We start from the raw sequence: 27500 nt of genomic DNA on the forward strand, positions 1-27500 counted from the left end.
AAATCAATGACACTTTTTAAAAGAAACGTATTAACATTGAACTGAAAAAATTAATTTGATTAACGTTCTAACATTCGCATTCTACAAATAAATGATAAACTAGTTTTTAATATATCCATATTCATATTATGGAAACACAGGAGTGTTATGGATGAAAATGATGTAAACAAATTCATTCGCATTAACTATCTTACCTTTAAATATAAAGATTAGAAAAGCGAAGGAGGGAATACTTTTTTCTTTTTCTTTTTTTTGCCGACAATGCAAAATAAAAAAAAAATAAAAAACAAAAGAAGAATACGTGAAAGTAAGTTGAGCTATAAAAAGAAGGATTATAATTGGAATGTTAGAAGCAAAGCATTTTTAAAAAAATTATTATGAAAAATGATTATTTTTTCTCGTTATAAGACAAGACACTGGGGGGGTTACGTTGAAAAGAGATTAAATAATTCCGTAATAATGAATTATTAAATGACTTGTTTAACAGCACGACGAAGAGAATAATATTTTAGATGTGCTATATGTATAATAATGAAATAAAAACTCATGTACCCATAGGGCTTAACAAAAGCAAGTAAAAAGGAAACGAAAAGGGGGAGGAAAAAAGGAAAAGAAAAAGCTGGTCAACAGCCATAAACGATACACGACTGTTATCAATTGTGCGTCATTGATCGTCAAAAGAATATAAAGAAAAAAAAAAATAAAAAAAGAAGAAAAAAGAAAAAAGAAAGAAAAGAAAAAAAAAGAGAGACAAAGTAGAAAATTAGTAGGGAGCCTTTGAGAGTTTCATATGTATATAAGTAAAGATATATATATATATATATATAATATATATATGTATATATATATATTATATATAATCTTGTTAAACGATATTCGACTGGTGTGTGACTTCGTACTGTTTGGATTTATTTAATAATATATATGGTATCACAATAAATCATAAAGGTGCTGTACACAGATGAATAGTACGTGTGTTTGTATATATGTGTGTGTTCGTGTGTAATGTAATACGATGACAAAGCTATATAATAATATTATTATTTCTCTCCTTCTTAATGTACTCTCAACTCTTCTCTCTTCAGAAATAGGAACAAACAAAAATAAATATATGCGTTTCTTTTTCATAAAATACGACGACTAATCTTTATCAATTATATAATGCACATATAAAATTAAAAAATATAAAAAAACCGTCCGGTCTCGTTATATACGTTAAGAGCAATAATATGCCGGCGACTTATTCGATATCGTCGATTTTATTAGCGTATGAAAGTGCGATGCGTAAGCTTCTCCTTCTTCTTCTCCTCCTCCTCCTTCTTCTTCTATTTTTTTGCCATTATTAATATACGACAATGTGTTTTTTTCTTTTTTTTTTTTCTTTTTTTTTTCTCTTGGCTATATATTCTTCGTAGGACATAGAGTCTGCTGTGAACTACGGGGCCATTTACGAGCACCAGATGACTTTTCGCAATCTTAGACCACGGGATAATTACGATAAATCACTTCGAGAAACACATCCGATTATTTACACAACAAAATTATTCAGAATCTTTCTTTCTCTCTCTTTCTCTTTTTCTTTCTTTCTTTCTTTCTTTCGCCCTTTCATTCTATCTATCTTTCATTCGTACATTCACACATATCACGCTCGCACATCTTTCCCGCTTTGCTTTTTCTCTTTCTCTCTCTATCTCTCTCTGTCTGTCTATCTGTCTGTCCGTCTGTCTCTTTTTCTATCGTCCTTTTCATTCTTTCCTTTTATTTTTGTTTTCTTTTTTTGTATCTTTTTCTATTTATTTATTTATTTTTTTTCTTTTCGTTTTTCTTCTTCCTCACCGATTTAGATATCTAAATTGGATATATAATCCTTTTTTGCTGCGGCACACAACCGAAACAGTCGAAAGCTAAGAGTATGCAATAAAATTTTGTTTGTTGCATGTCGTTTCTTTGTCACAAGATTAAAACAGATCCAAGTGTGGGCTATTTTTTGTTTTGTTTTGTGTTTTTTCTTCTTTCTCATTACGTGTAAATGTATGTATATGTGTTTGTGTATGTGTATGCGTGTGTTCATTTTACGTATATATATATATAATATATATATATATGTGTGTATGTGCGCATATATATATATATTAGATTAATATTTATGTAAGTAGAGTAAAAACTTCTCCCTTCGATAAATGTTCCCTAAAACGCTACCAGAGGACGATGTGGATCTCGTTTAAATCCTTCTCATGAGAATAAAACATAAAAAAAAAAAAAAAAAAAAAGTAAAAAAAAAAGAAAAAAAAGTATTATTATAGTATGTAACGATCACGATCCGCGTAATTTTAAAAGGGTTTCGGGCTCGTATTATAATAATCAGCGGATCGATACAAGATATGCTCTTTTATCGTCGAGTCATTCAATCGGCACTCGAAATCAACTGGTTATCGGTGTGTGCGACTACAGGCGACAAATCCTTTTCAGGTACGTCATCCTCATTTTTACTATTTGTTGTTATTATTGTTGTTTTAGTGATTTCAACATTATCCGCCGTTCCATTTTGCATTACTTTCACTTTAGTCGTCGACGAAGATTTAGTAGTAGCACCCGACGAGTGTCCAGACGCAACTTTCGATGTAACCTTCTTCACTGGTGAATGTGCTGCTGTTGTCGTCGTGCTAGTTAATTTTTGGCTCGACAAACGTTTCGTGGTCGAACTAGTATTAAGGATAGTAGTAGCGGACATAGAAGAACGCGTTGTGGTTTTAGATATAGGAGAACTCGTGGTACGTGCCATAGAAATTTGCTTATTGGCAGTCTCCTTGATTTGTTTGTCGATCATTGGTGATTTTGCAAGAGAAGTACGTGCCTTCGCCGTATTATTACTAGTCGAAGTTGCTTTAGATGATTTCGTTGCATTTAATGAACCACTAGCCGCATTTGTACCAGCTGATTTAGCCGGTGATTTAGCTGCTGTTATAGCGGAAGTCGGTCTTGACTTGCCAGTTGTTGGTGCCGTTGTCGTCGTCGTCGTCGACGTCGTCGTACTAAACGATGTTCGCGAACCCGTCGTAGTTTTACTTGTGCTACTAACTTTGGCCGCGGTAGACGTAGACGTAATAGTCGATTTGGTAGCAGCTTTCGTGACTGTTGTCTTACTAAGAGATTTAACGTCGCCATTTGGAACAGATTTCTTTTCTACCGAGCTAGTATTACTTCTCGCTGAAGCTGGTGCAGGTTTTGATTTCGTAAGGGAACTGCTTGGACGCGCAGGAGCAGATTTTGTCGTTGACGTTGCTGTTGTTAATGTTTTGCTAGTCGATACAGTCTTTGTCGCATTTAATTTTGCTGCATTAGTAGTAGTTTGAGACTTGGTGCCAGCTGTATCGAGATGTTTAGGACGAGCTGCCGCAGTTCCGGCCGGCTTTTTCGTTGTTGTCGCTGAAGTCGTTGATCTTGTTGTCGAGGAGACAGTCTTCGATGGTGAAGTTGGAGTAGACTTTGGTGCCGCAGCTTTAGTAGTACTTGCACTGCTGCCAGGCTTCATTGATTTTGTCGTAGGCTTTGCTTTGGCTTTATTACTCGTGCTCGTAGCTGCTACTGTCGTGACTAATCCTGCTGCTGTAGTAACTGCAGCTGCAGCCACGATAGCTTCTGTCGCGGTTACCTCGATTGCTGATGGTTCGACAACTGCTTCTTCTTCGGTCTTTTGTGGTTCTTCCACTTTCTCAGGTTCGGTAATCTTTTGTATTTCTACATCCTGTGTTACCGATACAGTCTCAGAAATGTCTATAGTTTTGGCAGTATCCGCAGTCTCTGCGATTTCTGCAGTTTCTGCGATTCCTGGAGTTTCTGCAATTCCTGTGGTCTCTGCGATTCCTGTGGTCTCTGCGATTTCTGTGGTTTCTGCGATTCCTGTAGTTTCTACGATTCCTGCAGTCTCTGCGATTCCTGTAGTTTCTACGATTCCTGCAGTCTCTACGATTCCTGTAGACTCTACGATTCCTGCAGTCTCTGCGATTCCTGCAGTCTCTACGATTCCTGTAGTCTCTGCGATTCCTGCAGTCTCTGCAATTCCTGCAGTCTCTACGATTCCTGCAGTCTCTGCGATTCTTGCAATTTCTGCGATACCTGCAATACTTGAAATTTCTGCAGTATCTGCGATTTCTGCAGTCTCAGTGATTTCTGCAGTACCTGCGATTTCTGCAGTCTCTGTAATTTCTGCAGTCTTATTGATTTCTGCAGTCTCTGTGATTTCTGCAGTCTTTTTGATTTCTGCAGTCTCTGTGATTTCTGCAGTCTTTTTGATTTCTGCAGTCTCAGTGATTTCTGCAGTACCTGCAATTTCTGCAGTATCTGCGATTTCTGTAGTACCTGTGATTTCTGTAGTACCTGCGATTTCTGTAGTACCTGTGATTTCTGTAGTACCTGCGATTTCTGTAGTACCTGCGATTTCTGTAGTACCTGCGATTTCTGCAGGTCCTACAACTTCTGGAGTATCTATAATTTCCATGGTAGTAGTATCTATAGGCTTCGTAATTTCTACAATTTTCTCGGGTACCTCGCTTTCTACGATGTCCATAGAAACGACAGTTTTTTCAGTATCTGTAGGCGTTGATATTTCTGTAGTTTCTACAGGTGTTACTAGTTCGAAAGCGTCCGAAGCTTTTTCAATTTCGATATTTTCTACGGATGTCACGAGTTCTGTAGACTTTGAAAATTCTGTTAATTCTGTAGTAGCAACTGGCTTTGCTGTTTCCGCAACCTGTACAATTTCTGCGTCTTCCTTAGCTTCTAATCCTTCCTCCTCTTCTTCTACTTCTTTTTCTTTCGTATCTAGAAGTAATTTTTCTTCGACAGTTTCTTGTACAGGAGACTCCTTATGTTCGACAATATCTTCTGCCATGATTTTATCTTCGATGGTTGGAGCCGTTTCGGTTATTGGAGATTCCTCGGGTGTAATATTATCAGGTTCTAATTGTTTTTCCAAACCTGTAAATTCTTGTATAGATTCTGATAAATTTAATGCGACCGTTTCGTTGACTTTTTCAAATTCATTATCGTCGATTTCAATTTTGTCAATAGACTTTGTCTCCGAGGAATCTTCCAATTTCAGATGAATATCTTGACTTAAATCAATATGCTTATTTGTATCAAAAAGACATACAGATTCTTCCATAAGTCGTGATGGTTTTTCTGTAATATCTTCGAAAGTAGAAGAAGACTGAGGATATTCTGCGGCTTTGCTTTCTTCGATGTGATCTGTCGTAGGCACTTCAGTGGTAGTTTCTTTAAGGTCTAACAAATTCTCGATAGGTCGATCGTTGAAGATTGGCTCAGAAGAGATAAGAGTCGGTAGATAAGAGGATTCTGGGTGATGTTCTGTTGGAACAGGCTGTGCAATTAGGTCCATTGAATTGTCTAAAAGTATTGGTTTCGAAGATATATCAGACAATGCTGGTTCTCCAGAAGCAAACGGATCGAAGGAACTCTTACTCATTTGAAATTCTGAAACGTCTGAACATAAATTAGAAACCATAATGGGACGATCTTCCTCTTTATTAACTAACGTAAGATTTTCCGTGGAAGCGATTAAATCATTTTTCAATAGATTCGGAGATGTATCTACGAGTTCTGTTTCGATCGATGGCATAAACGGAGAAACTAATTTTGATGATTCATCGATCGTAGACGACAAAAAGTTATGCTGCTCTTCCTGGGATATCGTATTTTGTAATATTTCGGATTGAATTAGATCTGTTGCAATTTCGACCGGTTTGTCTACGAGAAACTCGTTGTCACCACTCGTGACAATATCATTGTCCATTGCGATATCTTTTTCATCGTCGATATATTCCGCTTCTTTCGGTGTTTCCACACGTTCATTTTCTTTATCTTTTTCTTCTTTCTCTTCCTCATTATCTCGCTTAACATGTACCATCTCGTCCTTATTATCTAACAACAAAGAAGAAGATGATCTTTTTTCATCATCTTCCTTCGAAAAATCTTGCTCGGATAATGAATTGATTGGAGACGATTGACGACGTTCCAATTCAACTTGAATAAATTCCGCAGTTTTCGGTTCGTCCGAATCTTCGAACTTTAAGAAAGTATTATCATCCTTTGATAATAACGATGATGTTTGAACTTGATTAGATGAGTCACCATTAGACAACGTATCAAATTCCGTATGACGTTCTTCTATATCCGTTGATAATATTGCCTTCGGTGACTGGGGAATTCGTCCTTCAGAGGAATAATTTTCATCCTCTAAATCCCCATCGCTTAAATCGTGAACAGCATTTAAATCTACTTCCTTATTAAAGGCCGCTTTGAAATCACACGGAGCATAGGACATCGTCATTGGATTATCTCTGTTATAAATGTCACAGTCGGAATCCCCAAAGGACTCTTCCATCGTGGAAATTTCAGTTTTATGTAAATCGGTAGTCGTTGTACATAGAAAGCTCATCGTTTCATCCCCGTATTCGGCTTTGGTCGAAGAAATTTCTGATTCATCTAAACCAGCAGCAACGGCGGCGGTGGATAATGGATTAATTATTTTTTGTTGTTCCGTATAAAAATCATAATCGGAATGCGTTGTATGATCGCCATTAGGGGATGAATCTTCCTCTTCGATCTCATGAGGCCTGGCAGATATTTCCTCGTCAAATTCTTTTTGACTCGGCACTTTAATATCGTCCATCGCTATAGTTTTCAAAGGAGAACCTGCAACGAGACTATCGTTTATGGTATTGAGCTTAATTTGACGTTTAGGCGGCGAGATCGGAATAAATTCGGCCGCGTTAGGATTCAATTGAAAATCCATATCTTCCTCTTGTTCTTGCTTATCCACTTCCTCTTCGTCCTCTCCTCCTCTATCCTCTTTTTTTTCCTTTTCTTCGTCTTCTTTCTCTTCTTTTTCTTTTTCTTCTTCCTCTTCCTCTTCCTCTTCCTCTTCCTCCTCTTCTACAAAACCGTGCTCTTTCTCTTCTTTCTCTTCGGTTTCTTCCTTTTCAACTTCTTTTTGCTCTTCTTCTTCCTCTTCCTTTTCTAGTTTTACGAACGTAGAGTCAAATTCTTTATTTTCTTCGACGCTAATCTGAAATAAATAAAATTAATTTGATCAAAATTTCTTTTTTGTAACTGTCTATGATAAATATTATATGTTTTTAAAAGAAATTATTGGATTAAAGATTTTTTTTTGTTTTTTTATATCAGTCGTCTTACATCAGTGTTAATAAGCTCAGGTAATATTTCCTCCCCCTTTTGACTCTCACATTCGCTGCTACTATTATGTTCGGACGTTGGAGACCGAGATGGTTCCTCCACGTTGTTATCCTCGTCAAGATGTTCAATGTTCTTATTTTCGTTGTCGTTTTTTATTTCGTTGAGCTCTTCGGAAGATGCAGCTGTATCTTTCTCTTTGTTTGGCCCAACACGATAGTAATTCCACTCGTCCTCGGAATCCTCGCTATCCGCTACGTTATCCGCCTCGGGTAACAGTGCATGCTGAAGAGCTTCTGCGATAAAAATAAGTACAAATTAACGATTTATATATATATATACATATATACACACTAATAGTAGTTAAATACACATATTTAACTCTTTATAACAAACAATTTGTTCGTTTGTTTTTATTTTCTATACTAAAATTATTTAATGTAAAAATTATATACTATTAAAATAATACTACACATACACACACACGCGCGCGTACAAACACTATACTATATATTACATAGAATATAATATATATAGTAATAAGCGATGTACGATATTAGTAATATTATTATTTTCAGTATTACTATAATATTGTATATATGTTTATTTATATATTCTTTAATAGTAATAGTATATTAAATCTATATAAATATCATACATATTATAGTAATATATACTATTATAATTTTACAGAATATATTTGTACACACACTCATACTCCTCATTCTGTCTACCCCAACCCCAATTTTTATAGTAATATTTCATATAATATTATATTAATAATAATATAGTATATGTTATATTTAATATACAAAATATAACTAATAATATAAAAAATATTAAAAGCTTCGGATATGAAACAAATTTTAAGCGATGAAATAAAATAAAACAATGTGTCTGTGTGTGTGTGTGTGATTTGCGAATTATATTAAGTTATAGACGGTTAGCTAGAATAAATCTAAATGATCTATGTAGAAAGTTTAATCACAGTTTTTCGTTGCATTATAAGACGTAATACGTATTTCGTAAGAGAACAGTGATACGGTACGGTAAAGAATCCTACGCTATTTAATGCATGGCTGCACTCGTATACACATAATATGCATCTTACCTCGTAAAAGAGGATTTATATTTTGCAAGAAGTCATATAAATTGCTATAAGACAAACTTTACAGACATCTTAATTAATTATATCATTTTATATTAATCCTTTTGTAATAATATTAATTATTATCACCCGAATAATTATTATTCTCGTCTCGCGATGCATAGATATTCGTAGTAAAAAAAAAAAAGAAAAAAAAAAGAGATAAAATAAAGAAAAACAAAATTTTCAACCTAAGTATAGTTTTTCGATTAGATCTGAGATTGGACAATGGAAACCTTCTCAACCAGACATCCGAGACATAGCCACGCCTTATGTCCAAAGAAAAATCGAAGAACGGCACTGACTAAAATTCTAAATAGTCTTTCTTTTTTGTTTTCTAATTATCCCTAACAAGAAATTCGAAAATCAAAAGGACATATATATATATAATACACGTAGTACGTTTCGGAAAAAAATCCAAAAAGCTTTCACACAATTTTGTTTGTTTTCACACAGAGATACACACACACAGACACATACATATATACACACATACGACTTCACGTTTTGTTCCATCATAAGTCATCATTTTCTAATCACAATTATCGATAACACTCAAAGTAAGAGAGAAATAGAGAGAGAGAGAGAGAGAGAGAGAGAGAGAGAGAGAGAGAGGGAGAGAAATTTTTTATACAAATTCGTATACTATTAAATCCATAATTAAATCACGGATCATTATCACCAAAGTATCGTTCGTATAATTAACCTTGAACCGTGGTGAGAACGAAGAAAGGTTGTACAGGTCAGTGAATAACGAGAGAGAAAAAGCGAATTAACACAGTCTAGACAGAAATATCTTGATTCATGGCGTTCCTTGGCAAGAGGAATGAGAGCAATAAACTATCGATTGGACTTTTAGGAAGGTTGAAGAAAGAGGGAAGGGGAAGAGAAGAAGAGGGGGCAGGGGCACAACGCGACCACCTTATAATAAAGTCATTCTCACAAACGGAGCGCGTTCACGTTGAAGGACGAGTTACAGTGACAATTAATGTTCTAAAAAATACCGATAATGCATAATAAATATCGAGAAAACAACACATTTGTCGAGCGCAATTAAAAGGTAGAAAAAAAAACGAAAGAAAAGAAAAAAAAAACAGGGAGAACAAAACAAAAAAAAAGATATGGACGATGAAAAAGTATATTTTACTCACAAATTCGTAGTGAATATACACAGGGCACAGAAGAGAGAAGGAGAAAGAGAGAAAAAAAGAGAAAGAGAGAGAGGATATCACTCCTCAGGAGGAGCGATCAGCAGTGACTAAGAGGAACTACGCCCGCCAAGAGATGCATTATCGATCTAGTCTAGAGCTCCCCTGGTGGACCCCCTTCTCTCCTCGTCCCTGGCACCACCCACCTGTGCACCGTATAGCAACAGTCGCACCTCATCTCCTGTAGGAACGAACCATGTCCCTGGGATTGATCCTTATCGTAAAGACGCACAGGATAAAAACCTAGCCAAAAATCTTATCGGACATTGACATTTTCTCTTTTCACATAAATTATAGTAAATTTTAATTTTTCTCTCCTAAATCTTATTAAGCTTTTATCGAGTTATATATTATATACATATATATATATATATATGAATTTATTTATTTAAAAATTTTTAATATTAGATCATTGATTTAAATAATAATTTTTAAATCTGAAATGTTTCATATATATATATATATATATACACTGTAGTTCTGTAGATACATATTTATTTAAATATATCATAAAACACCCATACATACACACAGACACACACACTATAGTTATATATAAATATAATATTTATATATCTATATATCTATCTAATCTACTCCATCTATATCTATTTAATCTATCTATAAATATAGATTTATTATAGATACTATATAATATATCTATACACAGTATATTAAATATTATATATATACATAAATATATATATATATATATATATATATATATATATATACACATACACATGAACGTATTGAAATAATAGAATTACGTAGAAATAGAAAGCTCCCTATGGTCCAAACCACAAAAGGAGAATAATGAAAATCCTTTATTTAGGGGCACTCCTAACGGCAGCAGCACTAGGCTTCACTTTAATACTCGTCTGGAATATGCTTGGAAACAGGCTTAAGGGATGTTAAAAAAAGGAACCGCCCACGCGAAGAACACTCGCTTAACCCGTTCTCTTAATTCCAACTTCTCTCTACCTACTACCACCACTACCACTACCATTACCACTGCCACTGTTATTGATACTACTTTTCCACCACCATTATTGCTATCGCTATCACCACCACTACACACCATTCATTCTCACCATCGTGCATTCGCACTAACTTATGTGTATGTATACATACTTTATCTATCCAGTCGAGTTATCTAACTTTTTCCAAGATATGAATGAAATTGTTCTCGAATGAGTTTCGAAGAAGCGACTAATAAAAATGCGGAAGCGTATCATCGAAGGTGTGCATACTTGCGGTTATATATATACGCTTTCTCTCTCCCCCCTCTTTCTCTCTCTCTACATATATATCTTTCTGACACGATGATTTATAGTCGATGCCATTATGGGATACACCGAGAAACCATAAAATATCGTCGTCTATAAGGTTCTCATTCCTTTTAACTGGCAACTGGCACGCATCGTTAACTAGATTTTAACGTCTGGCACGTGAGAACAATATATACAAAAGAGATCACGTTAATTCTCCTCTGTGTGTGTGTATATGTGTGCAAATTTTTGTTTCTTTTTCTATCTCTCTCCTTTTGTTTTTTTTTGTATCAACCAACATCTATTTCCGTGATCTTCGTACTTTTTTTTTTCATTGTTAATTTAATCGTTGTCTTAATCATTGCCAAAAAGCTGTATTATTATGTATTTATCGAGTTCCTATTTTCGTTTTAACGGAAGGTTCATTACTTATACAAGCCTAAAATTCAACTTGCTAAATGGGAAATTGCAATATCCACGTAGAGAGAGAGAAAGAGAGAGCAAGAGGAAGAGAAGAACTGGCTCGTTTCTTCTCTCTTTCTCTCCTTTTTCTCTTCTCTTTCTTCGTTTGTACGTACTGCAAGAAAGAAAAATATACGAGAGTTCGTTCCAAAAGGACCCTTGGCATGTAGCGAGCATCTCTCTCTTTTCGCCTCTCATTCGGTCCTTTTATTTGACTCCTTTACCATTTCCCCGAGTCCTACGTTCCAGTGCAATGTGTATCGGTCGTATGTGCGGAGAGTGCAAGGGAGAAGAGCTAATTTTAAACTGACATCAAGAGTGAGAGAGAGGGGGGGCGGGAGGGAGGGAGGGAAAGAGAGACGCTTTAAAGAAAAAGGAAAAAGAAATTCCAACTTCATTGGCGTCGATTCGAAAAGTTTTTTTTTTATCTTTTTTTTTTTATTTTTTGAAAGATTCATCATTTCTTATGTTGTTTATTTATTCTATTATATTTTATTTTATTTGTATTTATTCTTGTTAAATTTTAAGCAAAAGAAAATTCCAACTTCTCATTGGCGTAGATTCGAAAAGACATTTTTTGAAATTTATATAATTTCTTATGTTGATTTCAGATTTTTATTTATTTTCTTTTTTATTTCTTTTCTTTTCTTCTTTTTTTTCTTCTTTTTAATTTTTATTAAATTTCAAGGAAAAAATAATTTCAACTCAACCGGCGTGAATTAGAAATCTTTTTTTTTTTTAAGATCCATAATTTCTTACGTCATCTCATTATTTTTCCTTCATCTTTGTTAAATTCCAAACAAAATAAAATTTCAACTTCTCACTGTCGCCGACTCGAAAAAAGTTACATTTTAAGATAAATCATTTCTTTCGAAATATTTCTATTAATTTCTTTTTTATATTTGTAATTATTTTTCTTTTTTCCTTTTTTTTTTTTTACTGTTCGTTCGTTCGCTCGTTAAATTCCAAAAAAGAAAAAAGAAAAAAAAAACCAAATAAGAAAAACGTTTCGATGAAAATCAAAAGATTCGATGTCGGTCAGCAACGGCGTTGTATACGTGGAAAGAGAGTGGTGTATCTAAATTTAGATTGGAGCTCGTCTTCGTGAAATTCCGCGAGTACGTCGCACGTAAAAGATCGTAATGTCGAAATAAAATGGAATACTCATTTGGAGACATCCAATCCAACTTTCTCTTTTAACGAAAACGAGGACTCTCTCTCTCCCCTTCCCCCCTCTCTCTCTTTCTTTCTCTAAAAAAAAATAAAAATGGAAAAGAAAAAAAAAAGAAAGAAAGAAGAAAAATAAAAATGAAAAATAAAAAGATCGACGCCAATGGTTTTGGACCTCTCCTGCGCGTTGGAAGTCCGGTTTCAACCAATGCGAGAAAGAATACTGACATAACAGAAATTCGTTGAGGCAGCACACGGATGCTTTCTATAGAATATACTAGACCAATGCACAAATGGGTTCTGATCGATACGAGAGAATACTCTCCCCACCCCCTTCCTTACTATGCTCTTCTCTTTGATGTATTATATTGAATGTGTATATATACACGCACACACATACCTAAGAGTTTATTTCAAAAATCTTCTGATCTCTTTAAATGGTCTGATGCTATTGAATGGATCAATTAGTAATGTAAAAATTTCTTACTGATGATTTTTTAGTATATATATATTTTTTTTTATTTACTGAAAATTATATATACACATATATATATATATATATATATATATATATAAAGTAATGGAAATTTCGAAATTACTTATTGAACGAAAAAGAAAGAAGAAAAGGAGCGGAGGGAAAAAGAGAAAAATTTATTTTCTAATAATACTACGAGTTCTAGGTCAGAAACCTATTGGAAATAATGTCGACAACAAACACGAAAGAAACAACATCATGTGATTCCCATGCGAATCAACGAAACATTACGACCGTTTGCGAGACCCCGATAACAATGATTATGCGAAGAGTCTCGAGAAACTAAACTATCGGGTTTGTGAGCGAACAATGCACGTACTACCATTAACGTTTATCGAAAACGTCTTTCTTTTGTTGTATCACGAACGTAACTTCCGATGTAAAGTAAAAAGAACTTCGCTCGAAAGATAACACTTTCTCTCTCTCTCTTTCCCTCTATATATATATATATATATATATATATATATATATATATATATATATATATAATCCTTCGTTGAAAACCTAACCTTACTTTTGTTTCCAACGGGAAAAGAATAAAAAAGAAAAGAAAAGAAAAAAAAAAGAAAAAAAAATTATTAAAATTTGTATGAAAAATAAATTTTTATAAAAGTAATATATTTTCACATATATTATTATTGTTATTATTATTATTATTATTATTATTATTATTATTATTATTTTTATTTTTATTTTTATTTTTCGATATAATAGAACAAAAAATATTGAATAAGAGATATATTCATCATAGTAATTTCGTGTTTGGACCATTTTAAAGCATATACATACACACATTACACACATATATTCCTTTGATTAATCCCTATCGGAGAAACATTAATTGCCGATAATAAATTTCATTGGCGTTGGGAATAGGACAGGACGAAGTGCAAGTAGCAAGTTGTCGGCTCTCGATACGCATAAGAATGTATGTGTAGCTATTGAAAAACAAGATCATCTCTCTCTTTCTCTCTCTCTCTATCTCATTCTCCCTTTCAATCTCTAACAAATTAAACGACTTATGATTGTGTGGGACGCGTTTCAAATCGGGTTACAATTTTCTTCCTTTTTTTTTTTTTTTCGAAGATGCAACGAGAGACGAAATAAGAATAATAATAAGAAAAAAAATATATATATATATATAGATAAAGAAATGTCGATAATGTAACTTGGTTCTACTTACAATCGACCCGAAACGACGGAATGTAAACGACATACGTAAAATAATATAAGGAACACGTATGTATATATGTATGTATGTTTGTATACACGTATATATGTATATATATATATATATATATATATATATATATATATATATAAGAATGTTGAAAAGTGAAAACCGCCGAGATAAAGGGTGCGCTTAAGGAATCCGTGAGAAAGAGAAGAAACGATGGAGTACGAAAATAGCAGAGACGATGTTAAAAATAGAATATATGTACTCGAAGTAGTTCACTGATACGGCGCGAATCGCGTGCAAGACTGCCGGAGGTTCGATCGTTCGACCGGTGTGCGCTCCTCTTTCTACGATAGGGTGGTGTTTCATTCGTATCGAAAGAGAGAGAGAGAGAGAGAGAGAGAGAGAGAGAGAGAGAGAGAGAGACAGAGAGAAAGAGAGAGAGAATCACGCGCCGAGAATAGACATCGTAACCTTGAAGGAGCGTGCATACGAAACGAGGAGCCTTCTTCAAATTGTTGCTTCTCGTTTCTTTCCAAAAATTTGCATTTTGAGTCACGCCGTTAAAGAAATATATTCTTTGAAAATTATCGGTTCTTATTAGTCATTGATATTAGACTATGTTCTATGAGTTAGAAAAAAGTAATGACAAAAAAAAAAAAAAAAAGAAAAAAGAAATATATAAATAACAATAATAATAATAAGAAAAAAAATGTATCATTATTATAAAAATTTTTGTTATTATTATTGACAGTTAACGATTTTAAATCACCCGTTAAAGCATAAGATGTTTTTCTTTCTTTATTATTATTCTTTTCTTTTTTAGCATCGAGATGGCTGATGGAACGTTGGAATTGGACTACTTTTCATGAAAGATAAAAAAGGAACCATGTTCGATTATTATATACGTTTTGTTGCTGTCGACGTTAATGATTTTTAGTCACGTTATAAGGTATAGCGAAAGATATACTTTGAAAAAGAGGACGCTGATTGATAGTTGAGATTCGATTAGATTTTATGAATTGTATGGAGAAAAAAAGAAAAAAGAAAAAACAAATAATAAATAAAAAAAGAAAAGATATATTCAGTTATTATACGCTTTACTATTGTCGACGTTAACGATATAGAGTCACGTGATGAGATGACAGGATGATATGTTCTTTTTTAAACGACGGAGACTGATTGACGGAACTAACTGATCGTTATGACTTGTGATGACTAGTTACTATGAAGAAAAAAAAAAAATAAAAAAAAAATAAATAAATAAATAAAAATAAAAGAAAATAAAAGAAAAAAAAATCTCTTCGATTATTAGAAAATATTTCATTATTGTTGGATGTTAACGATGTCAATACGATCATGTAAAAGCGATTAAATGTGTTTAATTATATAAATAAGAATGTGTTCGTGTTGATCGTGCCAAGATCGTTTTGACAACGGTACCTGTTAAGTAACGACAAGAGAGAAGTTCTAAAGGAACACATGAAGAGAGAAATAGCAAGTTCGTCGTTTTCACACATGAAAGATACATAATAATACGATAATTCGATTAGGATCGACAAAGTAAGTTGATGCACATCGACCAGAGCGACGACACACGTGTCCGTGCATATATATATATATATATATATATATATATATATATATAAAATTTTACATATTTTATATTTTATATATATACATATAAATGTATATATGTGTGTATCCAATATATATATATATATATATATATATATACATATATATCCAATTAGTTTCTGCTCTGCTCCACCATCATTTAGTTGCGTGCACACTGTCCATCAGTTGCCGGCGACCGGACAACGAAAGGAAAGACCATGGCTTCTCCCTCACACACACGCGTACAAAAAAAAAAGAAGAACGACCAAAACCCAGGATGATCAAACTCAATGACCCGAATTTATAACCAACGTAATATTTAATCTCAGTGGCGGAATATATGCACAGAGGGAGCAATCGCCACGGGCTCCTTGAAGGCTAGATTCGACAGTGTCCAATTCCCCCCAACCCCACGAAAGTTGCTTTTAGTACGGCACTGCGGAACGCGTGCATTCGATGTACACCTGGATAGGTCTCTGTCTCGTTTTACACGATATTTTTTCTACACAATTTACATTTACCTTCTCTCTCTCTCTCTCTCTCTTTTTTTCTTTTTTCATTCACAAGTTTTACTTTACTTTTACAAGCGTTCGCAAAAAGAAGAAAAGATGTATACTAATTCGCAAAGTTTGTCACAAGAATGGTATAGATTTTTTAAGCAAATATATATAATGATTAAAGAAAAATATATATATTTTATAATTATATATAAATATATAATAAAAAGAATATATATATATATATATTTTCTTTTTCCTCAGCACATTAAAACTTTTCTTTTATGTATTTATTAAATAAAAAATCTTCTTACCAAATGAATGTCCATATTTTAAATTGTTTTTTGCATAATTGCGTTTATATATATATATGTTTTTTTTTTTTGTAAAAAATTTTTAACAACCTTTTTTTTGCACACTTAAAAAAGAAATTCGGGTGCAGCTCTCACTGGTGCAATTTCACGGCGACCAAAATGCGTACGCGCGTCCTCTTATATATTCCCTTGATAATCTACATATGTACGTAAATATGCATGTATGCGTAACTACTAGAGAAGAGAGAGAAACATATAAGCATGAATAGTCCTGAAGCTTTTGAGTATCGCTATAAATACACGCGTGCATACACACGTGTGTATATATACATACATGAGAGAAGGAGAGAGAGAAAGAAAGAAAGACAGAGAGAGAGAGAGAGAGAGAGAGAGAGAACGCTATGTACGAGCCGTGTGACGTATATAATACACAAGTCGAACATGCACCAACTGTCGTAAGATTATTATTAAGTCTATTAGAAATTATATGAAAATGGGTAGATAATTTCTTTGTTATTGTCTTCTTTTTTCTTTTCCCCGCTCGTTTCTTTGCGCTTACAAATTTTAATTTACCGACCGACGGTTATTTTTATTTTATCTATTTATTCTTTAAATAATAATAATAAAAAATAAATAAATAAAATAAAATAAAATAAAAATAATTGAAGAAATTTTTTTTTTTGTTTTTGAGACAAAAAAGTCTTGCGAGAAAAATAAATCGTTTCAAAAACATCGATCATCTTATTCGTTTGTTCGTTTAAAAATTAATCATTCCGAAAATATCGATCAAAGTTTGTATTTACCTTTTGTGCTTCGATAAGAAAAAGCCGAAAAAACGAAGAAGGAAATAGCGCTATGTATTTCTTCCTCGAATATAGAAAATAAAAATAATCGTCCCTTTTCATACACTTCTAAGAATCGTACATGATTTTGTGGTTTAGGACCGTCGATCTCGATTATTATTATTATTATTATTATTATTATTATTATGATTGTTTCTAAGAATTTCTCGATCGATCGCATCGTTGCCATACCCAAAATCCTCCTTCTCGTTTACGTATCTCGTTCTAAATATCCGTTGTCTTTTTCAAATGCATCACACAATTAACATGAATATAAAACACACAAGTAGACAGAACGAATAAGCAACTACTTTTGGAACATATGAATCATTGTAAGTATTGCATACGTATATGATTCATTCAGTTGCACATGTATTAAGTTATATTTACTTTTGACATAGTAAAGAGAGATTTTTCTAACCTCTTGAAGAGTCAGGTACGAAGAAAAAAGAAAAAAAAACAATGGAAGAATGACAAATTTATATTGGAAATCTCAGAACGCGATCTATGAATGCGACACACGTTTTTGAAATTATTTTTATATAATACTCTTTACATTTCTCTCTTAAATGCAATATTGCGTATTATAAAATCCTGCTATGATTGGCAACGTCGCCCGTCGTTTCCTGTCTCTCTCTTACTCTCTCACTCTCTCTTTTTCTTTTTTCTTCGTGCGAACGCTACAGTTTACACGATATTACGAAAAGAAAAAAAAGAAGAAATAGAAATTCGAGACAATCTCTAAAGATAATGTAAGAAAAGAAAATTCTCTTTATTCATACCATGAAACATTGTTAAACATCTTTTAGGTTAATGTATTCTAAAAATCCCTGTCAATAATATAAAAAAAAAGGAAGTAAATAAATATTAATAATAATAATAATAATAATAACGATGATGATGACAATGATAATGATGATGATAATAATAATAATAATAGTAATAATGTGAAAATTGTCAAAATGTAAGTGAAAAAATTATAAATAAATAAAGAAAAAGTTGTTAGCTAGAGATACTTAATAAACAAACAGAGAGAGAGAGAGAGAGAGAGAGAGAAAAGGGGAGGGAGATAGAATAAGAGAAGTAGTATCACACATTAAAGTAGATATGTGACATCACATATATTCAAGGCTAGCAATAGTGAAGTCACATTGTACTTAGCTGCTACGTGCCAACACGCGCCTATGAAAAGCTTTCATTGTACATTTCGTCGAACGGTTTCAAACGCGTGTCGACGGAATATAACACGAATAAATACGATAAGTTCATTCTTTTTCCGATAGGAAACATCAACGAAAGCAGATATTGTGAGCGCTCGTGTGAGAATATAATGAAGTAAAGTGTGATCCAACCAATGAACATGCCTACCAATATTTCGTTAGTTTGAATACCGGCATGTTTTTAATAACTTCGTTTTCAGTAACTTATAATAATTGAGGAACAAAAAAAAGGAAAAAGAAAAGAAAGTAAGTAAATAAATGTTTCATCAACGGAATCAACAAATTATTTGCTCAAAATTTGATCCCTTTTGAAAACAACGAAAACAACCTAAGAACGTTTACATTTGATAAATTCTAAGATTACGATACGAGGGGAGAGGAGAGGGGAAACAAAAGAACTTCGAATTATTTATTCTCAACGTTGAAGTTATCGTTCATATTTTTTTTTTAATATGTCCAATATGGGTCTATCTTCGTTTTTTTTTCTTTTTCCTTATCTCTAACGTTGTATACATTAGGAGAAAAAAAAAGACAAAAAAAAAAAGGAAAAGGAAAAAAAATGAACTATTTGAATCGTCGTAAAATATACATATACATACGTGCGCACACCCATATAGACATACATAAATTATGTATATTATATATATATATATATATATATATATATATATATTATGACGTACGGCGAGATTGTTCGATAACGTGACAAAGAAAAAAAAACAAAAAAGAAAATTCTAAGATACTATATATATATATATATATATATATATATAGTCGTAGCCATTAACTGAAAGGGAAGAAAAAAAATCACACGAGATAATTTGGACCAGTCGAGAATTAAATTTACGCGCTTACTTACTTCAGAGAAAACGCGAGCCCTGTGGCTCCACCCCACTCCACTTCATCCCTCCCCGTCCCTCTACGCTCCTTTTATCCTATGCACACGGTTACAAAGCGTGCATCGTCTTTCCTTTTTTTTATCTTTCTTTCTCTTTCTCTCTCTCACTCTCTCCAATCCTTCCATTATCTCTCTTTCTCGTGATATACCGAGCGTGACGGAGACGAAGAAAAGGGAAGCGAAGAAAAAAAAGAAAAAAGAAAAGAAAGGTTAGAAAGACGTTACGATCTTGGCATCGTAGGAAAGTGCTACTACGCCTATGCAGACAGGGCGAGTCAGGAGAAGAGAGGAGAAGGAAGGGGTGAAGAGAAAAGGAGTGGAGAGAGAGAGAGAAGGGAAAGAGAGAAAAAAAAAGAAACACGAAGCCACGAGGATTATGAGTAAAAGAGAGATAACTAAAAAAAAAAAAAGAAAAAGAAAATATAAATAATCCAATTCCCGTAAAAGAGTCGGATGTTTCTCGTGCGCACCTGTCACACGCGATCGAACATTCTCGAGAGACCGGTAGCGGAGGCGGTGATCGAGAATTTCTTGGTAAAGGAGAGACAGAGAGAGAGAGAGAGAAAGAGAGAGAGAGAGAGAGAGAGAGAGAGTGGGACTAAAACGTACGAGCCTTTTTTCTCTTTCTCGGACGACGACCACGACGACGACGACGACGACGACGACAAAGACGATGATGATGAAGAGGAGGACGACGACGGCGACGACAACTCGCCGGCCGGCATCCGTTCCAAATTTAAATTTGTAGGCTAGCCTTTGCTTTGAGAGTATGGTGGACGTGTTTCCAACGTACCTTTGCCGAACGCTCTTCCTCTATCTCACTCCATTTCTTTCTTTCTTTCTTTCTTTCTTTCTTTCTTTCTCTCTATCTATCTATCTATCTATCTATCTATATATCTATGTATCTATCTCTTCTTCTCTTCTCTTCTCTTCTCCAGCGCACAAACAAAAATAGATGGAATAATAATATTCAATGAAGGACGCTTCGAAAAATACTCACAAATCTTATTTATCCTTTTGTTTTAACACGATCTTAAAAGCCACTAGTCTAAGACGACGACGACGACGACGACGATGACAACAACGACGACGACGACGACGACGATGACAACACAACAATTGAAAAACGTTCGCGATATAAAATAGATTTACGACGATATTTCGACGCAAATACGACACTTTTCAAAAGTACCAACGTGAGGAAGACTTTGAAAGAAGACGCACATTTGCTAGAGAACGTAAGGGCTTCGAAGAGACCAACTGCCGGAATCCCCCTTCCTTACTCCGCCCAAACCGTCGCGCACCAGTCGCGCCACCGATTCTGATTGGTCCCGACCTCCCGGCACAACGACCAATCACGCTATTTCTCTCTCTCGTTTGCTCGGCGCGCGCACTAAGACGCGCCTAATTCGATCGAGATCCTACGTAAACGTCGCTGACGCGCTCTTTCACCTCGTCGATTTTTTTTATCGATTTAACAACCTCGATACGACCAATTTTCGTTTACTTTGTTTAAATGAACATAGAGCGATGATATGGATTACGATGAAAGAGATTTTAAGCTTGCCAGGAAATATTCTAACTTTCAAGTTATACATATGTATATGTATCTATTAATAGTATTTAAATTAAAAATTATAATTGAAATGAAATAATAAAAATGATAAGGATATATATATATATCTATGTTATAAATGATAATTATGTAATCAAATTGTATATGATGAATATAAATAAATAAATAAGTAAATTTATTTAAATCGATTTAAATTATATGATAATCGAATGAAAGAATTATCAAGCCAATTGTGGTACGAACAGACTAGTCGGTATGCAGTAGAGCTAGCGTCAAATTCAGGCCAAGATTCCTGACCGAGTATACGAGGCATCACCGGTATTTCTACTACTCCATCGACAAAGTCTCGTGACGAAAATTAACAAGAACGTTAACGGCGATTTAGAATCTTAATAAGCAATTGCAATGTTTCCCCGAAATTATTTAATCGATTTTTAATACATAAGAAAATAACAAATGATAAAATAATACGAATCAGTCGGTAACAAAGAAATCTTTGAATTTCAAGACGATTACTCAATGAGCTATATCGATGTGTGTGTAAAAGAAAAAAAAAAAAGAAAAAAAAAAAAAAAAAGAAAAGAGAAGAAGGAATCGATTGGACGTTGCATTTTTTTTCTTTCCTTTTCTTTTTTTTCTTCTTCCTTTCTTTTTTTTCGAATGAGAACGCGGAAATTGGAATCGTACGATGGGGGAGGGGAAAAAGAAAAAGAAAAAAAATCGATTGAACAATACTAAATAACGAACAATTGCAAATGGGATTTCACCGTGTAGCAAAGTGGTTAGGTTAGTGAGTAATTAAAAGCAAATATCCGTTCGTGATTGAGATGCATCGACTAACTAGCGGTCAGAGGAAATAGAGAGAAAGAGAAAGAGAAAAAGATAGAGGTAGAGGTAGAGAAAGAGAGAGAGAGAGAGAGAGAGAGAGAGAAAGAGAAAGAAGTATGGGGGAAAAGAAGAAGGTATTCACGGTGTAGAAGAGAGAAGGCCGTAGGAGTTTGGTCTGATTCGCGAACCGGCATACGACAATCAGTGCAGGAAGTGCAGTGACTGGCACAAGGTGGTGAAAGTCAAAGGTACAGGCGGAAAGTGGGCCGAGAGTGTGCTTCGTGAAATATAAAGGAAAGATCGTAAGAGTTTGGACGTAACGCGTTTTTGTGTATAACATATCTATATGGGAAGTAGGACGATGTAATCGACCTGTGATCGGAGCCATGATAATTTATAAAACAAAAAAAAAAAAAAAAAAAAAAAAAACGAATAAATAAATAAATAAATAAATAAATAAATAAATAAATAAAAATTAAAAAAAAAGAATAAATAAATAAAAATTAAAAAAAAAAAGAATAAATAAATAAATAAATAACAATTAAAAAAAAATGAGTAAATAAATAAATACATAATAAAAATTTAAAAAAAGGAGTAAGAATAAGTAGAAAATAATAAAAAAAAAAAAAAAGAAAAAAAGGAGAGAAAAAGGAAATAAAAACTCAGAACTAAAATATTGGAGATAATGAGATTTTTTTACGGGAGGCGATATTTCATGTGATTACACCGTACGTACTGTAGATGTCAGTCTGAACCGAGAGAAAAGAGCAAAAAGAGCGGGTAGTTTGAATATAGAAATGAAGAATCTTTCTTTTCGAACGACTACGAGGACGACGACATGGCGGGCGTGTCGAGAGAGAAAGAAAGAGAGAGAGAGAGAGAGATACACTCGTTCTAGCGTTTCTAAAATAAGTACGACCCTCTTTCCAGTAGCCTCTCTTTCTTTCTTTCTCTCTCTCTCTCTCTCTCTCTCTCTCTCTCTCTCTCTCTCTCTTTTTCTCTCTCCTCTCTCTTTCTCTTTCCGCATCGAAATAGCATCGAAAAGCATAAAATTTGTTCTTTTTAAGCGTGCAGCACTGCGTTTCTCACTCGAGCTTGCCGAGACGGTGAAAGACAAAAAAAAAAAGAAGAAGAGGTATGCCTAACACGAACGCACGAGAAACAATTCGAAATAATGACCGAGACGAAAGTCGTCTATATAGAAACGTAACGGATACACAAACGAAAGGGTGGCTAATGAGCCGTCGACGTAAATTTTTACCACGAGATATCTTTGGTAGATAAATACGAATATGTAAAAGATTTTTATCACTTGGTACGACAAAAATTAATTTAATCGTTAATTTAATGTATGAGATGTTGTAAAAAAAAAAAAGGTAAACATTTCAAACGAATTTTGATTAAGAATATTCAATCGTTTTACAAAGAACAACGATAGATATTCCGAGAATAACTATCTATTCTCAAAAATAAAATATATATATATGATCGCGCATATGTCGTTTCACGGCGATAAATTTATTTTCGAATTTTATAGTATCCTCTTGTAATTAACGAGCGCAATATCCTTATGATAGATTATATTATACCTTTGCAAGTTTAATGTTCTTGTATTAAGTCCAAAGAGGTCGAGCGTTGTTAATAGTTCTGTTGCCTTCGTTCGATTCTAAAATGCATACCTTTATCATAAACCTTTATTTATGTACGTCCGCTCGTATAGTTTAGAATAACTCGTGTAATAAAAGAAAAAAAAATTATAATATTCGTATAATATAATAGAATCATAAAAGGATACGGATAATATGAGAATAAGGATATGTAATATTTTCGATGTAACAACTATAACGACGTATGTATATAGTTGAATTTACATTAAAGGATAAAAATGCGAAGTACAGAAAGAGGAAGTGTAGAGAGAGAGAGGGGAAAAAAAGAGAAAGAGAGAATAATAATGCTTACTTATGTCGTTGTTGGCCGGCGAGTCGTCGTCGTCGAGGGTTGTTTCAAGGGTTACATTTAGGGCTGCATTCTCCTCCTGGAAATTGTTCTCATCACACTTAGGCATATTTTTTCCCTCTAGAAATATTCCATCCGAGAGATTGGCAGCAATAGAAGGAACATTGTCGAGTAATGGATTTTCATTCTCCAAATTGTCCAGGTTGTCCGCGTTGTCGACGTCATCGACGGCATCGACGTCTGTCTCTGGTCCAAGATCCTCGTAAATATAATCTGCGGCATCGTTCTCTTCATGTTTTCCATCAGCACCACCGCCTGTTATCTCATCGTGAAAACCACCGTCGTCCATTGCCGTTTCTTCCGATCCATTAGCGTGCCTCTCTTCTTGATCGTTGTCATAAGGCTGCTGATGTTGCTGTTGGTATTGCTTCATCTGCTTGAAGAACAAGCCATCGCTGAGATCCTTCTGTACGTATGGATTGTTCACGGCCATGTTTTTCATCGATTTCACGACGAGAACAGAATTGGCGTCGCTCGACCTCGCTACGATATCACTTGGTGCCGTTAAGAAGACCACGATAGCTGTAATGTTGTCCAAAGAGCCCGCGTGTTTGGCCGCTTTTATCAAGCTCGTTACGGCGTAATTTGGATCGTCTGAAAGAGAAAAAAGAGTAAATAAAAAAAAAAAAAGAGAAAAAAAAGAAATAAAGAAAAAAATACAAAAACAAATATCGTCGATAAGACTTAATATTTTAAATAGTCTTTTGATTCGTTGACTTATCATCAACGAGCGTTGTTATTTACATCGTTTCGTTGCGATCACGTCTATTACGGAATATTATCGTTTCGATAACGGTGAATCATACTTTTCTCGAAACCACGATTACGTAAATCTTTGGTTTATCTATGTTGCTTTAGTAACGGGCCATTATTCTTGCAATTGGACGAAATGAAAATTGTCTCGATATAAATCAATATGACTTGACACTGATTAAAAAATGTTTGAAAAAAAAAGAAAGAAGAAAAAAGAAAATAAGAGAAAAATTAAATAAATAATAAGACTCCAATTTATCGAAAGATTTACATAATTCAATCTTTCTAGCTCCGTCAATCACGTTACCCCTTTTCTCCTTAGAATCTCGTCGATTAGAAAAACAATCGGGGAGGTCCGAAATATATTTTAAACATAGACACACGTTTTACGACATACTGTGACTTACGGATGACTGCCTCTTTTCAATGAGGCAGAAAACGCTCGTACTCGTTCGATTTTCCGAGACAACAAGAGAGAAAGAGAAAGAGAGAGAGGGAAAGAGAGACGATGAGTGCTTGACAAAATTCAAGGGGTGGAAAAAAATATTTTCCCCCGTAATCTGCACCCCGACGACGTGCGGCCCTGATTTCAGGTGCATTGACCCACGCTGCACTCTTCGTATCGACGCTTGCGTACACGTTCTCTTTCTCTCTCTCTCTCTCTCTCTCTCTCTCTCTCTCTCTCTCTCTCTCTCTCTCTCTCTCTCTCTCTCTCTCGTTTCATTCCATGTCCTTCATCCGTATTTCTTCTCTCTCCTTCTCTCACTCTCTCTCTCTTACTCTCTCATTCTATCTCTGCACCTTTCTGTCTTTCTTACTCTATCTCCATATCTCTCTTTCTCTATCTCTGTGTCTTTCTATCTATTCCTCTCTCTTTCTCTCTTTCTCTCTTTCTCTCTTTCTCTCTCTCTCTCTCTCTCTCTCTCTCTCTCTCTCTCTCTCTTTCGTTTCTACACACCTCGCTTTCCATCTGCTTTTCCACTCTCTCGCTCACGCTCCAGTGACTTTATTACGTTGGAGAAGCATCCATCTCTCTTTAGCTCCCATCAGATATTAATTCCCGTGACTTTCAGACGGATTTTCACAAGGGCGCCGCTCATCGACCACCACCATCCTCCTCCATTTTTTCTGTGTGGTTTTTTTCGCTTTCTCCCCCCACCTCTTCCTTTTTCAACTTCCTCCCTATTTCAACTACCCTCCCTGCTCCCGTTCTTTTTCTTCGATCCGATACCCAGACGATTTCATTCGCAGAAACGTTCGTTTTGAAGTAAACCTATCCTCCTCTGCCAACCCTTTCTATACCACACATCACACCGCATCATATCATACCACATCATCCTAACTCACCACAACCAACATCACTACTACCACCATAAACACTCTTTTACAATAGATGAAAAATATAAAAATTTTGGATAGACCGGGGAGGATCAATGATGTGGATTTTGAAAGAAAATCGAAACTCGACGCTTGTATTTTTAACGATAAGTTAAAGTCCGATTGAGTTCGTGATCATTCACAAACTTTTTTCTCTTACTTTTTTCTCTTACTTTTTTCTCCCTTTTAATTTTTTCTTTTTCTTGTTTTTTTTTTCTTTCTTCTTCTTCTTTTTTTTTTTCTTTCTTTTTCGTTTATTCCTCGGTAAATTTATTTTAACTAATACAGCTATACGTTTCGATGTTCGACGTTTCTTTGAAATATTTTTATCCTTCGTAAAGTACGTACTACTTCTTTTTTTTCTTCTCTATTTGTTTTAGAAAGATATTTAGAAAGTTTATTTTAAAGAAGACGAGGTTCCTTTTTTTTTGTCTTTTTCTTCCCTTTTCATTTATTTTTCAACCTCTCTCTCTCTCTCTCTCTCTCTCTCTCTCTCTCTCTCTCTCTCTCTCTCTCTCTCTTATTGTCCTCGAACATTTACTTCAATTTTTCCTTAGAATAATTATTTGAATTACTGGCACAATTCTTTCCTGTTTTTTTTTTTTTTTTTAGAATCTGACTCATAGCCATAATCATACCAATCACATCAGCTTCCTTGTACTCTGTAAGAAAGTGTTACAAATGTTTTAGCGAGATAATGAAAGAATGGGCGTGTATGATCATCCCACGAATTAGAGTAATGTTAGACATTGCGAGAACAGAATACTAATGACTTTCGAATTTATACGCGTTAACATCGTTTAGGTGAATGATCCAATCGAGATTTAACGCATCAATTGTTTATAGAATATTGTTAACCATTTTAATAGTTATTACGGATAAAATTTTAATAAAAATTAAATATAAGAATTTCGTACAAATTCTGACTATCAGTGTAGCGATAGATTATCATTGTGAAATTTCATCCTTCGCATGAATAATATTATTTGAATATTATTTTAAAAATTTCATGAACGATAAAACTAATATTTTAAAATAATTTTTTTCGAGCTATATCAATAATAATATAGAATTAAAGTTAGCTCGGACTGATGTTCGTGACGATACCTTTTAAGGATTAATATTAGAAACAATTTAAAAAAGATCTTTCCAATTCTAAAAATATCGTTCTAAACGAATGAACTGTCCTTATGAATGAAAGTCTTGAAACAATGTTGATAACGTCATTGCCTTTTGGCATCCTGCCATCCATCCATCCATCGAAAAGAAAAGCTTATGGCGAATTCTGATGAGATAGTAAGAACGATGAATTCAACGAATGCGATAAACTGTCGTCGTAAACGATTAGATCAAAATAAAATCTCGGTGGGTCCAGGGTCG

The 27500-nt window shown here is 34.1% G+C and overlaps 1 protein-coding gene across 7 annotated transcripts in view; it reads right to left on the reverse strand.

Moving 5' to 3' along the window:
* LOC124422072 (uncharacterized threonine-rich GPI-anchored glycoprotein PJ4664.02-like) overlaps positions 1-27500 on the reverse strand; it is a 67110-nt gene that overhangs the window by 902 nt on the left and 38708 nt on the right. For 6 of the 7 annotated variants that reach the window (XM_046958005.1, XM_046958003.1, XM_046958004.1 and 3 more), the window contains 3 exons: positions 23934-24584; positions 7216-7508; positions 1-7087 (listed from right to left, as the gene is read on the reverse strand). The exon at positions 1-7087 is cut by the window's left edge and continues 902 nt beyond it. In XM_046958005.1, the coding sequence (XP_046813961.1) occupies positions 2405-7087; positions 7216-7508; positions 23934-24584 (5627 nt within the window). In that variant the 3' untranslated portion in view covers positions 1-2404. Of the gene's footprint in view, positions 7088-7215; positions 7509-23933; positions 24585-25701; positions 26496-27500 lie in introns of those variants that run through there. The other variant, XM_046958009.1, reaches the window with a different exon arrangement.

The sequence above is a fragment of the Vespa crabro genome, chromosome 2 (assembly GCF_910589235.1).
Source record: "Vespa crabro chromosome 2, iyVesCrab1.2, whole genome shotgun sequence".
In the NCBI taxonomy this organism is placed as follows: domain Eukaryota; kingdom Metazoa; phylum Arthropoda; class Insecta; order Hymenoptera; family Vespidae; genus Vespa; species Vespa crabro.